The 13,813-nt window shown below is 52.5% G+C and overlaps 2 protein-coding genes across 4 annotated transcripts; both read right to left on the minus strand.

Moving 5' to 3' along the window:
- Positions 1–71: 71 nt before the first annotated feature.
- On the minus strand, positions 72–2,440 carry LOC114615970 (mitogen-activated protein kinase kinase kinase kinase 2). The gene is made up of 10 exons (XM_028761545.1): positions 2,321–2,440; positions 2,144–2,201; positions 1,832–1,922; positions 1,688–1,752; positions 1,344–1,399; positions 997–1,044; positions 870–912; positions 459–531; positions 247–378; positions 72–177 (listed from the first exon to the last, which is right to left on the minus strand). The coding sequence occupies exons 1-10, from the start codon at positions 2,414–2,416 to the stop codon at positions 111–113; spliced, it is 729 nt and encodes a 242-aa protein (XP_028617378.1). The 5' UTR covers positions 2,417–2,440; the 3' UTR covers positions 72–110.
- Positions 2,441–2,770: 330 nt separating this feature from the next.
- LOC114615969 (menin) lies at positions 2,771–8,703 on the minus strand. Of its 3 annotated transcripts, none has more exons than XM_028761542.1 (10): positions 8,619–8,703; positions 7,783–8,243; positions 6,744–6,952; positions 6,420–6,548; positions 6,157–6,197; positions 5,988–6,075; positions 5,247–5,383; positions 4,705–4,840; positions 4,166–4,330; positions 2,771–3,969 (listed from the first exon to the last, which is right to left on the minus strand). In XM_028761542.1, coding segments are annotated over exons 1-10 (1,851 nt in total). In that variant the 5' UTR covers positions 8,621–8,703; the 3' UTR covers positions 2,771–3,486. The 3 variants fall into 3 exon arrangements, with proteins under 3 accessions (XP_028617375.1, XP_028617376.1, XP_028617377.1); XM_028761543.1 differs by having other exon boundaries at positions 8,607–8,676; XM_028761544.1 differs by having other exon boundaries at positions 8,508–8,640.
- Between the last annotated feature and the right edge of the window lie 5,110 nt (positions 8,704–13,813).

A 13,813-nucleotide genomic window follows, 5' to 3' on the forward strand; every position in this document is an offset into this window, starting at 1 on the left:
AGCCCTTCCTTCCCCCTCGTGCCCCTCCACTCCCCCATCCCACTGCCCACAGTGGGAACCAAGCTCAATCCTTGGCAAGCCTCTGTCCTATGGGGGCTTGGCTGGAGCCCTCACCAATGCGTCTTGTCTCTCAGCTTGGGTGGTTGGAAGCTGCTTTTCGACATGAGCATCAAGGCCCTGGGGAGGATGTGAACTCATGAGTCAAGAGTCGGCAGGGCAAGGGTCAGGGGCATGTGTTAGGCTGACCTCATGGGGTGCAGGTGGAACAGCGGTGGCTGTAGCTCGCCCAGCTCAATAGCAGTGATGCCCAGGGCCCAGACGTCACATAGCTCATTGTAGCCACCCTTGCGTTCCACAGCAGCAACCTCTGGCGCCATCCTAGAGTCAGTCACATACATACAAGATGGCCAGATGCCCTTCTTGTGGCCACTACCCCTACTGCCAGGGCGCCATCTTACCAGTATGGAGTGCCAATGAAAGACCGTCTCTTGGCCACAGATGCCGTCAGCTCGCCTGACACCCCAAAGTCCGCTGCAGGAAAGAGACTCTTACCAGCCCCAGGGCCTCTCTTAGCTCCCACCCCAGGGCCCAAGCTATACCAGGTAGGGCATGGGTCCAGCCACAACTGTCCCAAGCCAGGCCAGGCCCCTCTTCTGAGATGAGTCACCACCCTTCCATCTCTAAAAACTTAATCCCATGTCAGATCCCGCCCAGTTCAATCTCAGCCAACTATCAGCAGGCAATAATGCTACATCTAAATGGAGAAACTGAGGCTCAAGCAACAAAGCGACTGGGATCTCCAGCACTCAATTCTACGGTCCCTGAGCCCCTGCTGAACCCTTACCCACATGGTATTCCCCAGTACTGACCCAGCTTGACATCACCCTGCAGAGTGAGCAGAAGGTTGGCACCCTGGGGGAGGGGGCACAGAAAGGATTGTGTCAGGTGCCTGGCAGCTTCCTCCTCGTTTGAACCATGTCCTTGGCTGACCCCTACCTTAATGTCTCGGTGAATTTTCCCCTGAGAATGCAGGTGGTGGAGCCCCTGGGGACAAACAGAAGTCTCTGAGGACAGCTACTTTGCACTAATTATCTCTTCTGAGCCCCTCCTCAGGACTGGGGCCCCCCCACCCAAGCTGCTTCCTCCACCCCTCTCCCCAAACAGGAAGTGACTGAGCCAAGAGGGAAATAGGCTGCTTCCGGCAACAGAACTGGGGCCCCCTCCCGCTAGGACCTAGATCCCCTGAGCCATCCCATCCTAAGGTCCCAATCTCCCACTGGCCAGACGGGTTGGGCCCACACTCCTGAGGATTCCAAAATGGGTGCTACCTATGAGCCCCGTACCTTCAGTGCCTCCCGGCAAACATAGGCAATCTGCCGTTCTTCCAGGGGCCCAGTGGCTGAAACATACAGAATGAGGGCTGAAGAGAAACAGCCCGAGGGATATGCTGACCCTCCCTACCCACCCTGCATAGTGTGAAGCAGCAGGCACCGCTACTGCAAAGTGATGGTAGCCACATTTCTTCCAGGTTCGGGCTGGGAAACTGAGCCCAGAGAAGGACAGTATTTCTCTCAAGGTCACACAGCCAGTCAGAAGCTAAGAAGAGTCCAAGTTCAGCCAGGAGGATGCCCTCCTAACCCTATGTTGGGATTGGGAAAGGCCATGTCCCATGGAGTCTGGCTCTCACCGTGGTAAATCTCCTGCAGTGACCCTCCTCCACAGAACTCCATACAGATCCACAAGCGGTCATTCCTGGGGAGACAGAGAGCTGGGGCTGGCACAGTGCAGGACACACGAGGGCTGTCTGGGGCAAGAAGATAAACAACCTCACCTGAGGTAGCTGCCGATGTAGGCCACGACATTGGGGTGGCGGCATTCACGAAGGATGGTGATTTCCTGCTGAAGAGAGCTGATGTCGTCCCCTGGGGAGCACAAGGCATTATGGGGGGGCACACGAGTAGCCCAGACTCTGTCCCTATGTGCAAAATGAGCATAGAGTATTTCCCTTCTCGCCGAGCAGGTGCCAGACCTTAGTTTGTCCTGGGGTCGGCTTCGCTGGGGGTCTAGAAAATGTCAACTCTCCGCCCCCGCCAGCTCACCCGCCCGCCTCCCCGGAGCGCAGAGGCCCCACCCGGGCCCACACCTGGGTCTAGCTTGACGATCTTCACCGCTGCCAGTTCAGACGTGATGGTGTCACGGGCCTGGGGGCGCAAGGCGAGAAGCGGGTAGGGAGGGGGCGGGGCCGGGGCTCCAGCGGCGGGACGTGAAGATGCACCCTCCTTCTGTGCTCCCACCCGTCCCGCAGCCCCGCGCAGCGCACCTTGTAAACGTCGCCATAGGTCCCGGCCCCCACACGCTGCAGCAGCTCGAAGCGGTCCCGCGGATCCTGCAGCGACACGTCCCGCAACAGCGCCATGGCCCGGCGCCGGACCGGCCGGCGGGCGCGAGCTGCGGAGCCGGCGCGGAGCGGCGCGGGGCGGGGCGGGGCGAGGCAGGCAGGCGAGCAGGGGCAGCACCGAGACTCAGAGGCCGTAGGGGCGGGGCCATACCGGGGCGGGGCCAGCCCGGGGATGCCCCGCCGCCTGCCTGGCCGAGAGGAGGCGCCCTGCTAGCGCGGGGAAGTCCCTGAGGCAGGGGAGGAGCTTAGGTCCCCCTCCCAATTCTCAACACGCTACAGGTGCGGAGCATGAAGTTCAAAGTCCTAAGACAGAGCAAAAGCGGACATCCATTCCCGCTCCATCCCCGAATTCCCAGATGAAACACATACATCTCTCTTTTTTCTTAACAAAATGTATTTATCTTCCTTGGAACTGAAAAATAAATCTATGTACAAAACAGGAAGAGACTGGCCCTCCCCCACCCCGTGCAGATTTCCTCCGGGGACCTCAGGGAGGTTCCCAGAGGGCTGGAAGAGGTCCTGCTCTGTTCTCCGGCCAGTTTGGTCAGGAAGGGGGTGAGGCTCAGTATTCACAGATAAGAGTCGGAGCTTCATGTCCTGGACTCCAGGGCTAGGGAGACGAGGAAGATTTCCAAATTCAGGCAGCAATATGTAAGTTCTTTGGGGTAGGGGACTTGGATTCCCAAAGGCTGGAACTCTATAAAGTGCGGAAATCTACCCCCAGGGTTTCCAGGTAGCAACTGTGCTCTAGGGCTAAGGTCAATCTAGCCCCCAAGTGGGAGGAATGCCAAACTGTTCAGGGTTCTTGTCATGGTCCATTGAATTGTGGGGGTTGGACCTGTCAAGATTGGCTGCATGGACCTACAATGAGGTTCCAGTTGGCTGGCTGGTGGGAGATGAAACCTAAATTCTAAGAACGGAGCCAGGGCTCTGGGGCCTGAAAAGGGGCTAAATGAAGGTTCCCAGTCACTGCACGACAGCTCTGGGCCCCCCGCAGTACTGTGGGCGGAGTCTGGGCTTGAAGACTAGGGTGAAGCCTGCTGGGAGTGAGGGCAGGCCTGGAGCCTTGTCACAGAATCCTGAGGAGTTCAGAGACCCTTGCGCTGCCGCTTTAGGAAAGAGAGTGTGTAGTCGCTGGGTGTGGACACTTTCTGTTTCTTCATCTGCACTTGCGACTGTGCTGTGAGTTGAAGCTTGATGGCGCTCGAGTTGATTTTGGTGGCCACCAGCAGCTCCTTCATGCCTTTCATCTTCTCACTCTGAAAAGTGAGCACCGGGCCCTCTGGGGGTGGCGATGCTGCAGGTGCTGGAGCCTGAGCAGCATTGCTGACTTCCGGGCCCCGGGTAGCACCTGGGACAGTCCCTGACATTTTCCTGGGTGGTCCTGACCCTGCACTTTGCCCTGAGCCCGGGCCCTTGTCCAAAGCAGGCTTTTTGGGTGGCGGTGGCTCCTCAGGCTTGGACTCTCGGCGGGGACCACGCCGACGGCCTTCTCGGGCTTCATCGCCCCATGGCTCTTCAGCCTCTGCTGTCTCTGCGTCTCTGCTGACTATGTGTACCTTCTGCCGCACCTGAGCAAAGTGCAAGCCAAGGGAAAGGTTGTGGCTCACCAGTGGGACTCCAGGCTCAGCTCCTGGCCACTCCTCTAGGAGTGTCCACTCATCTGTCCTCATAAACACCCATATGCAATATAATCTCACTCCCCTGTGGCTACTGTCACCACCTGTAGTTCTCATGCCCTGGATGCCCGGGATGGGACCCTCTCACCTGTCCCTCGAAGCGGCCTAGGGACTGCACAAGGAAAGTTGCCCAGCCTACGTGCAGTACTGGTGTGGGGCTTCCCTCTTCCCATTTGCAGATGCCGTCATAGAATCTCAGCAGGTGGGCAAAGCACTCAGGGTCCTGGAGGGCAGAACCTTGGCCCTGGGTGCCCTGGATAAGAGGGAAGGTACAGCAGAGGTCACACAGTGTGCAGGCCAGGCTCCACCTGGGCAAAGCCTTAGTTTCAGGGAAGGAAAGTCCAGGCTAGGACCTCCTTCCTTTTATAAGGCCAACCCTTAGTGTGAGTGAAGGGGGGGGTGTCTTTCCTCACCTACAGCCTAGCCCAGGTTAGAACTTGGCCATCAAAGAGATGGACCATCAACCCATTTTCTTAAAGACTTTAGCTCTAAAACACCCTAAAGTCCTTTCAGACCCAATCCCAGGATATCAGCGCCAGCAAAAGAGAATCCCCAATCCTGTCCATGTAGTTCAATCTATGTATGTGCCCAGGAAGGAGGGTGCACCAATGGAGTCCAGCCCTTCACCTGGGCTTGCTCCCCTGGCCGCTCCTCGCCTGCTTCTAGCAGGCTGGCTGCCTCCTTCAGCAGGTTGGGGATGACATCATTGGCCACTTCAAAGAATTCCTTGTAGATCTCCTCATCCTCCCGGCAGTAGTTGTAGCTGTGAGAACACACAGGATTCAGTTGACAGTTGTCCCACAATGGGACATCCCACTGACTAGGAGAGAGGCTGGAGACCTTGTCCACCCAGCTGATGGTGATATTAGTCCACGGCAAGGTTAGGGAGCGGGACTGGACTAGAAGATGGGCAGAGACAGTGGTACCATGGGAAACACAACTGACTGTAAAGCAGGATCAACTGGGCAGAGAGGAGTGAAGGCCAGGCATGAGGGGAGGAGCTAACCGGGGAATCTCACGTCCCAAGTAGTCCCAAGTAATGGCAGCCCTGGCTGTGTAGGGGCTGAGCAGAGAGGACAGAGCTTGGGACAAGGTCTTACAACTAGATGACCGGTTGGAAAGTCATAGAGAGAAAGGACAGGCTGGAGGCCTGCCAGGGGAATCCTCACTCTTGGATAACAGTGGCAGTGTCGGCCCAGGCCTGCAGGGCTTCGCGCACATTGCGGTTGCGACAGTGGTAGCCAGCCAGGTACATGTAGGGGTAGATGTGTTCATCCTGGTAGTAGGTCTTAGCTGAAGCAATTCCCTGGAGGATGGAGCAGAGGAATCTCAGGGAGGCACCCCCCAGCTGCCTTATCACTGATATGCTACAGAAAGATGATGCCAAAGGGTCCTCCCGGTCTCTAACTCTGGGTCCATTCTCTGCTAGCCCCTTTGCCTGGTGTTCCTTACTCCCCCCACCCCCTCCATCCCAGGCCTGGATCTACAAGCTTACTTGCTAAATTGAGGGCAGACAGTAGAAGTGGTGACCCCGCAAAACAAGGCCTAGGGTGGAGCAGGGAAACACTCAAGCCTGGGGCAGGTCTCTCCCCAGCATAGTCCCGTATAAAGACTTCTAAGCCCAACCGTCTTTCTACCACAAAGAGCATGCTAACATCTCTCCACAGTGCTACCACAGGATACATCCAGGATAATAAAGGGCAGGTGAAAAATGCAGGGCTTGTGGGATAAATTCAGGCCCTGCCACTTCTAGGCTAGGGAACCCAGGGCTCTTTTTACACAGAACTACTCTCATTACACACATGCCTTACACAAAATAAGGCAGGAAATACCCTCCAGCACACAACATTCTTCCTTTTTCACCTATATCCTTTCCAGCCCCAGAAAGGAGCTGCTGTGATATCACTCACCTTGTGATAGAGGGTGAGTGGGTCTGGCCGACCAGGGGTGGGCTCCAGCTCCTCCAGGTCTGCCAAGTTCCCTAGTGCCATGGGGTACCTAGGAACAGAGCATAAGCTCAGGCTATCACTCAGCTCCCTGATCCCCCCAAGGCCTATCTGATCACATCCTTCTACTGACCTTTCCAGATGTCCTAGGTCATACAGCAGCCAGAGCAGCTTCTAGAGCCAAAGGGAGAGAAGTGCAGTGAACAGAAGGGAGCTGTCTGTCGGGCAGAGAGGTGACCAGAGGCAGCAGGGCCTCTCCACCAGGGAAGGGCTAGGATTCGTCAACACTCGCAAAGCCCTTCATGTCTCTACTCTACTTTCCCTTGTGCATTGAAAAGGATCTGTCCATTTTACAGAAGGGTAAAGGAGGGCCCTGGGCAAGGGCAATCTCCTCACCTGCTGTAGTTGCAACAGTTCCAAAGAGTCAGTGTGAAGATCAATGGAAGGGTTGATGGCACACACCATGAACGCCACCTCCATCTTGCGGTCACAACGCATGTATGATCCTTTCAGGTACAGCCAGCTCTTGGAAAGGGAGAAAAGCATGATGTCTATCTCAGGATATCCCACCTTGTGCCTGCTCTAGGGCATAGCAACATAAACCGGTTCATCTGCCTCCCCCCTTGGTACATAAACTCAGAGGGGTGATGGGTTGAGGGGAGCCTCAGACAACTTAGGCTCACAGAAGGAAGAGGGCAAGATGGAGGGAAGATATCATACCCGCTCAGCTACACCAGCATTGACTGTCTGGCCTCTGCGATCCTCGTTGCCTTTGCCATGCCAGGTCACCTCAGCTGTCTGTTCCCCATTGGGCCCAAACACCACCCAAGCATGATCCTCAGACAGAGCCAGGTGGACATCTCTGAGACCCAGAGCCTGGCAGGCCCCTACTACTGCAAAGGCCACGCCCGAGCTGTCCAGTTTAGTGCCTGTAGAAGAAGGCAGTAATGAGCGCAGTCCTGGAAGAAGAGTGCCATGCCCCATCTCACACCTCTCAAGCCTGTGTCCGAGCTTCACAGACTACGCATTATGTTCACCCTTTTATGCTCACAGCATCTCTCTCCCGATAACCCAACCCCAGCAGGAGACCTTTCTGGATCTCAGGTCAGCCCAGCCAGAAACTCCCTTTTCTGAACCAGGTACTTCTGTTAACATAATGACTTAACCCAGTGTCTTATTGTACACCTATCAGACTGTATCAGGGAGAGCAAACCCATGACCCCATGAACCCCCGTCCCGCCCTTCCTCATGTTCTGATTTATCGCCGCACTTTTTTCCTGCTAAGCTCACAAGTGGCCTCAGATTCTTGCTCAGTACACTGCACCAAGAGCTGAAGCACTTTGCGTGTCCTTAAGAAGCATAAGATGCTTGAACACAAGCCAGTGCTTCCTTTCAAAAGATTTTCATAGGTACCATCTTAATTGTCAAATGGATCCACCCCTTTGTCCTACCTCCCCAAACTACTACCACCCTCTCTCCCCATATGATGGGCTGCCAGATTCCTGTGGCTACTCAATGGCAGGGCTGGGGTTGAAGGACTAGAGAGTAAGATCTGGCACCAAATGATCAGGTTCCAGTCCGAGCCCTGTCATTCTGACATTCCCCTCTTCAGGATTCTCTTTCCACAGCTGCGATGGAGAAATAATACCTGCCCCACTACACAAAGTTTACAGGTCTCAAAAGGGCTATAAACCATATTGTTCAGACATGAGGTTAGCCAACATACATTTGCTCCCCTGACCACCTGTCTGACTCCAACCTGTGATGAAGCTGAAGAGGGACTGGATGTGGGCCCGGTCCTTGAAGTAGGAGCGACTGAGGCTGTTCCATATGACATCCGAGACCTTTTTTACCAGTTCACGACTAGAAACGCCCCCCTCTCGAGGATAGAGGGAGAGGTCGACAGCGCCGCGGATCTGAGCGGTGAATCGAGCATAAAGGGCCGCAATGATGGACAGGTCGGCCACCGGGAAGTAGGTGAGGCCGCCAGGAGGGTCGGGTGCGGGGCTGGGCTGGAAGGTGAGCTCGGGCACATTGGTAGGGATGACACGGTTGACAGCCAGGAAATGCTCCACGAAGCCCAGGACCAAGGAGAGGAGCACCAGATCAGGCTCCTCTCGGCCCAGCTCTGCAGCAAACAGGCGCACCACGTCGTCGATAGAACGCAGAGGGAACAGAGTCTTCTGGGCGGCCTTCAGCCCCATGGCGGCGGGCGGTGGCCTGCGGGCGAGCCGAGGGAGGGAGGGTCGGGCTCGGAGAGAGAGCCCCCTCCCAGGCTCGGCTAAGGCTCTACCCTCCGCCACAATTCTGCTTCTCCAGCCGCTTCGTCCTGCGCTCACGGGCGGCGGCTCGGTTTCTGAGACCCTTCAACTAAGGCTGTGGGGCCTTCTAGTTCCCTACAATCCCGGGACCCCCCAGACCCAATGAAGCTGCGTCCCAAAGACCTCTTGGGGACCCTCAAAGGCCGCCCCTCCCAGTCCCTACAATCTCTACCCGGCCCTCTGGAGCCTGTCCAGAAGGCGAATCCAAACCAGCCTCCTACAAGTCCCAAGGAGAGTCCTGGCTTCGGTCCCCCGAGCCCACCTCCGCGCTTACATCCCACACAAGGCACCGCGGCGCCCGCCGCCTGAAGCCTGCTGGGAAATGAAGTCCCGCGCCTCCTCTGCCCGCACTGCCTGCCGGGAAAAGGGAGTTCTTGCTCACCCCTCCCTAAGTCTGAAATGCCTGTCAAACCCGCAGTGTCTTATGGGAGAAGTAGTCCTGCTGCTCCAGGGCGGGTAAACTACGCTCCTCAACGATTGGTCATCTACGATCACGCCAGGTTCCTCGGTGCCTTCTGGGAGATTGTAGTCCTAGGACTATACCCTCGCACAGTGGCGGTGCTGCAGTGTGTATTATGACCAGTTTAAGATGTGAGGGGAACTCTTGTTCTAAAATACTACAAGGAGGCTGGAGCACTGGTTCAGCTGTTTAGAGCACTTGTTGCTCTTGCAAAGGACCTGGGTTCAAGTTCAAGTCTCCGCACCCACATTGTGGCTCACTATCTGAAACTCCAGTTCCAGAGGATCCATGCCTTTCTCTGACCTCCACCAAGCATGACGTGGTGCACACACGTAAAAAAGATGCAGGCGAAACATTCACACCTGTTTTCCACATCTGAGCAGCTCCTTGCACAGGTGTGAAGACACCACACATATATACAAACAATCTCTTCCTTCCTTTCTTTCTCTCTCTCTCTCTCTCTCTCTCTCTCTCTCTCTCTTTCTTTCTTTCTTTGGAGACAGGGTTTCTTTGTGTAGCCATGGATGTATGGATGTCCTGGAACTCACTTTGTAGACCAGGCTGGCCTCAAACTCAGATCTGCCTGTCTCTGCCTCCTGTGTGCTGGGATTAAAGGCATGCACCATCACCACCCTTCTATGTCTACCATGCATTTTAAAGTTTCTCTGATTTATAAGTTTCTTTGTTCTGTAAAGCTATGAAACTTCTGTCATGTTGGAATACGGAATTTGGATTAACCTAAATCTGTATTCCTGGACCATGGCCACTCAAATTTGGCTTGAGAATAAACTATATATTATTCTCTTTGAAGAAGGGCTGCTTGTGGTGGTGCATACTTTTAATCTCAGCACTCTGCAGACAAGTTCCAGGCCAGCCATGGCTACAGGGTGAGACCCTGTCTCAGAAAGCAAACACAAAAACTGGGGCTGGAGAGAGGGCTCAGCTGTTAAGATCACTGACTGCTCTTCCAGAGGACCCAGTGGTGGCTCACAACTGTCTGTAACTCAGGTATCACAGAATCCAATGTCCTCTTTTAGCTTCCATGATGCATGTGGAGCACAGGCATACATGCAGGCAAAACACCCATACACATAAACAACAATAAAAAACTTTAAAAATTAAAATACTAATTATTTTTATTTTTTTCTTTTTAAAAAAATATTTATTTATTTGTTTGTTTGTTGTATGTGAGCACACTGCCACTGTCTTCAGACACACCAGGAGAGGGCATCGCGCCGGGCGGTGGTGGCGCACGCCTTTAATCCCAGCACTTGGGAGGCAGAGGCAGGGGGATTTCTGAGTTCGAGAGTTCGAGGCTAGCCTAGTCTACAGAGTGAGTTCCAGGACAGCCAGGGCTACACAGAGAAACCCTGTCTCAAAAAAAAAAAAAAAAAAAAAAGCTTATTTAGCTCACGGTGGCAGTTCTGGCATGAGTCCCTTTGACTGTCACCGTATGACAGATGGCAACTTGTGAAACAGTCTGTGCGATAGGAGAGCTGACACAATGAAGCAGAAGCCAGGGGCACAGACGCCAGGGTTATCTCTCTAGCCCCTTAGTTTGCTTTTTGAGACAAGGCTTCATTAATTTGGGTAGGAGTAGACCTATGACCCCGGCCTCAAACTTGCTTGGTAGTTGAGGATGGCCTTGAACTCCTGATCCTCCAGCCTCCAACTAGAGTACGGGAATCACAGAACGTCCCACTATAGTCAGCCTTAGAATAAATCCACATTACCGCAGAAGATCATTTACCTGTCCTATCTGCCAGATTCAGCAAACCATTCACATCCGAGTCCTGGAAAGAACACGGGATGGACACAAAAACGGACTTTCCCAAAATGCTGTATGTTCTACAGCTTTAACACTAGGTGGCGCGCTGAACCCAGGTTTGCATTGATTCAGCTATGTACTTCAAGCCTTTTAAAATCAGTGTTTTGTGGGCAAGGAGTTGGAAATTTTGGGCAGTTGTAACTGCTCATGAGTGGCCCATATTGTTGAAAGTTACTTCCTACAGCTTTTATTTGTGGTTCCTCCTAGGCAGTCATCCAGGATGAAGCTGAATATCTCAGGCACCGAAGTGGATGATGGATGCAAACTTTGCACTCTTTTTCTTTTTTCTTTTTATTTTTTTCCCTGAGACAGGTTTTCTCTGTTTAACCTTGGCAGTCCTGGAACTCACTCTGTAGATCAGGCTGCCCTGGACTCAGAGATCCATCTGCCACTGCGTCCCTAGTACTGAGATTAAAGTTGTGCACCATAGCCCGACCGACTTCCCACTTTCTAAAGGAAGCCATGGCGGTCAGAAGCAGCTGTGGACGCTATGGTTGGGTGACAGCTGCTGAAGAGTCATTTGTTTGAACCAGTCGTGAGTGAGAATGACTGACAGGTTATCTCATGAAACAGCATGTCTTACGCCATAGCACAGTGTGCCTGTTGTTAAGGGCTGTTGCTGTTATGGACCAAGGGGAACTGGAGAGAGAAGTACACTGCAGATGCCAATCAAAGTGTTCTCAAATTGATAGTGCCAAATAGGAGGCCGAGAGGGAAGGGTGTCTGGACCGACAGATACTGTGCCTTGGTGGTTAGACCTCAAAAAAGCTGGCAGAATCCACAAGGTTTTCAATCCCTCTGAAGATGGCATCCCCCAAATGTCAGAAAGCCCTTAAACAAAGCAGGTGAAATGCTCCCACGATTCAGTACTCTGTTACTCCATGTTGTTCTGAAGAAATGGTGCACTGAGACAACAAGGAGCGTGGTACAGGGCAGACTCGGCCTCTGGCCAAGAGTGTAAAGGAAGAAAAATGCCAGGAGTGGCCTGGCAAGAGCTGTAGGCTGTTCTCACAGAGAGGACTTCTAAGTCTTAGTCCAGTCAAAAAAAATCTTTAAGAGTAACACATAAAGCCAGGCAGTGGGTGGTGCACACCTTTAATCCTAGTGCCTCAGAGGCAGAGGCAGGAGAATCTGAGTTTCAGGCAAACCTGGTCTACAGAGTTCCAGGATGGCCAGGGCTACATAGAAAAACATGTCTCGAACCCTCTCCCCAAAAAAGAGCAATAAATAAGTGGTCAGACTGAAAGAGAGAGAGAAAGAATACACTCCTTTATTTTCCCAAGCTGGGCTCATAGGAACCTTTTATCAGTCTGTCTAGATCTTCCTTATTTGTGGTGGACACCGTAACAACTCAATCGTGTGAAATAATAATTTCAGAGTCACACAGAATTACCCTAATCTCTTCTGAGGGCAGCAGCAGCACCCCTTCCCAGTGATGACATGATATACTGCTGGAGGTCCCATGTCATTAGTCCCTCCTCCTCCTTCTTTCTTTTTCTTCTTTTAAAATTTTAATTTATTCACTTTACATCCCGCTGGCTGCCAGCCCTTCCCAGTCCTCCCTCACACTCTCCCTCTCCCCTCTTCTCCTCTGAGAGGGTGGAGCCCCCCCAACTGAATATCCCCCTACACCCAATCCCCCACCCCGCACATCAAGTCTCTGCAGAGCTAGGTGCATCCTCTCCCACTGAGGCCAGACAAGGCAGCCCAGGTAGGGGAATATATTCCACAGACAGGCAACTGGGCAATTGCTTTAGAGATAGCCTTCCTCCTCCTCCTCTTCCCCCTTCCTCCTTCTTTTTTTCTTCTCTTCTTCTTCTTCTTCTCCTTCTTCTTCTTCTCCTCCTCCTCCTCCTCCTCCTCCTCCTCCTCCTCCTCTTATTTATTAAAGGCATGCATGCCACAGTGGACATGTGTCAGGGTCAGAGGACATTTGAGACTGAGTTCTTGGGCTGGAGTTCAAGCGGCCCTTGCAGAGGACTCAATTTAGACTCCCAGCGTCCACCAGCTGGCTCGCATCAGTCAGTCATTCTGTTTCCAGGAGATCTGTTGCTCCCTTTGGACCTGAGTGGGCACCACGCATACATGCATGTGGTACACCGATATATATGCTGGAAGACCACTCATATATATAAAATAAAAATTTTTTTAATCTAAAAAAAAGAGTTTTCTTGGAGCTGAACAGATGTCTCAATATTTAAGAATACTTGTTGCTGTTTGAGAGGACCCAGGTTCTGTTCCCAGAATCCACAAGGCCAATCCTAACCACCTCTAAATACAATTCCAGAGGACCCAATGTCACCTTCTGAACTCCAAGCACAGTAAATTGTACATGATGTATGTATATACATACACACAGGCAAAACATTCATACACACAAGATAAAAAGAATTTTTTTAATGTAAAGATTATAAAACTTGCTGAGCAGTAGTGGTGCATGCCTTTAATCCCAGCACTCTGGAGGCAGAGGCGGGTGGATCTCTGAGTTTGAGACCAGCCTGATCTACAGAACAAGTTCCAGGACAGTCAGGCTACACAGAGAAACTCTCTGTTTTGAAAAACAAACAAAGAATTGGGGAAACTGACTTTTCTAAAAATGTAACTAATGGTTAGGTAAGACATTTCATTGTGTAAAAGCACTTGCCAGTCAAAAGCCTGGGGATCTATCTCTGATTCCTGGAACCTACCTAAAGGTTACAGAAGACTGACTCCAAAAAGTTATCTTCTGACCTTCATACCTGCAATTACAAACACATCCTACACATGGCCATAGAGATGCAATTTTAAAAACGTAATTAAAAGTACAAAAAAAATGTAAGAACTTGGAAATGAGAGTAGAATTTGGCTGACTTTTTCTGGGTGTCAGGGTCAGCCATTTCTCCAGTTTGGTGAGGGATGAGTTTAGGTCTTAGCTTGCTAGAGGTCTGAACATACCTTTCCTTTGCTCCCCATCTCAGCCAGACCCTCTGTTCCCCAGTGGATAGAAGAGACAGTTTCCAAACAGCCTGGCAGCGTTTGGCATTGTCACGGCACCAGAATCTTGCTAGAACTTCCTGTGAGATGACAGGATTTTATTTTGCGTGTATAAGTGCATGTCTGTATGTGCACCATGTGTGTGCCTTCTGCTCACAGACGTCAGATGAAGGCAATAGATCCCCTGGAACAGAGTTATGGGTTGTTG

The sequence above is a fragment of the Grammomys surdaster genome, unplaced genomic scaffold (assembly GCF_004785775.1).
Source record: "Grammomys surdaster isolate TR1022 unplaced genomic scaffold, NIH_TR_1.0 209757, whole genome shotgun sequence".
In the NCBI taxonomy this organism is placed as follows: Eukaryota; Metazoa; Chordata; class Mammalia; order Rodentia; family Muridae; genus Grammomys; species Grammomys surdaster.

Coding starts and splice junctions, on each gene's coding strand:
- LOC114615970 (XM_028761545.1), bottom strand. CDS start 2,416: ATGGCGCTGTTGCGGGACGTGTCGCTGCAGGATCCGCGGGACCGCTTC. Junction 1,923..2,143: donor GATCGTCAAGCTAGACCCAG/GTGTGGGCCCGG, acceptor TGTGCTCCCCAG/GGGACGACATCAGCTCTCTT. Junction 178..246: donor TTCCACCTGCACCCCATGAG/GTCAGCCTAACA, acceptor CATCCTCCCCAG/GGCCTTGATGCTCATGTCGA.
- LOC114615969 (XM_028761542.1), bottom strand. Junction 6,953..7,782: donor CCTCTTCAGCTTCATCACAG/GTTGGAGTCAGA, acceptor CTTCTTCTACAG/GCACTAAACTGGACAGCTCG. Junction 5,384..5,987: donor CACTCACCCTCTATCACAAG/GTGAGTGATATC, acceptor TCCATCCTCCAG/GGAATTGCTTCAGCTAAGAC.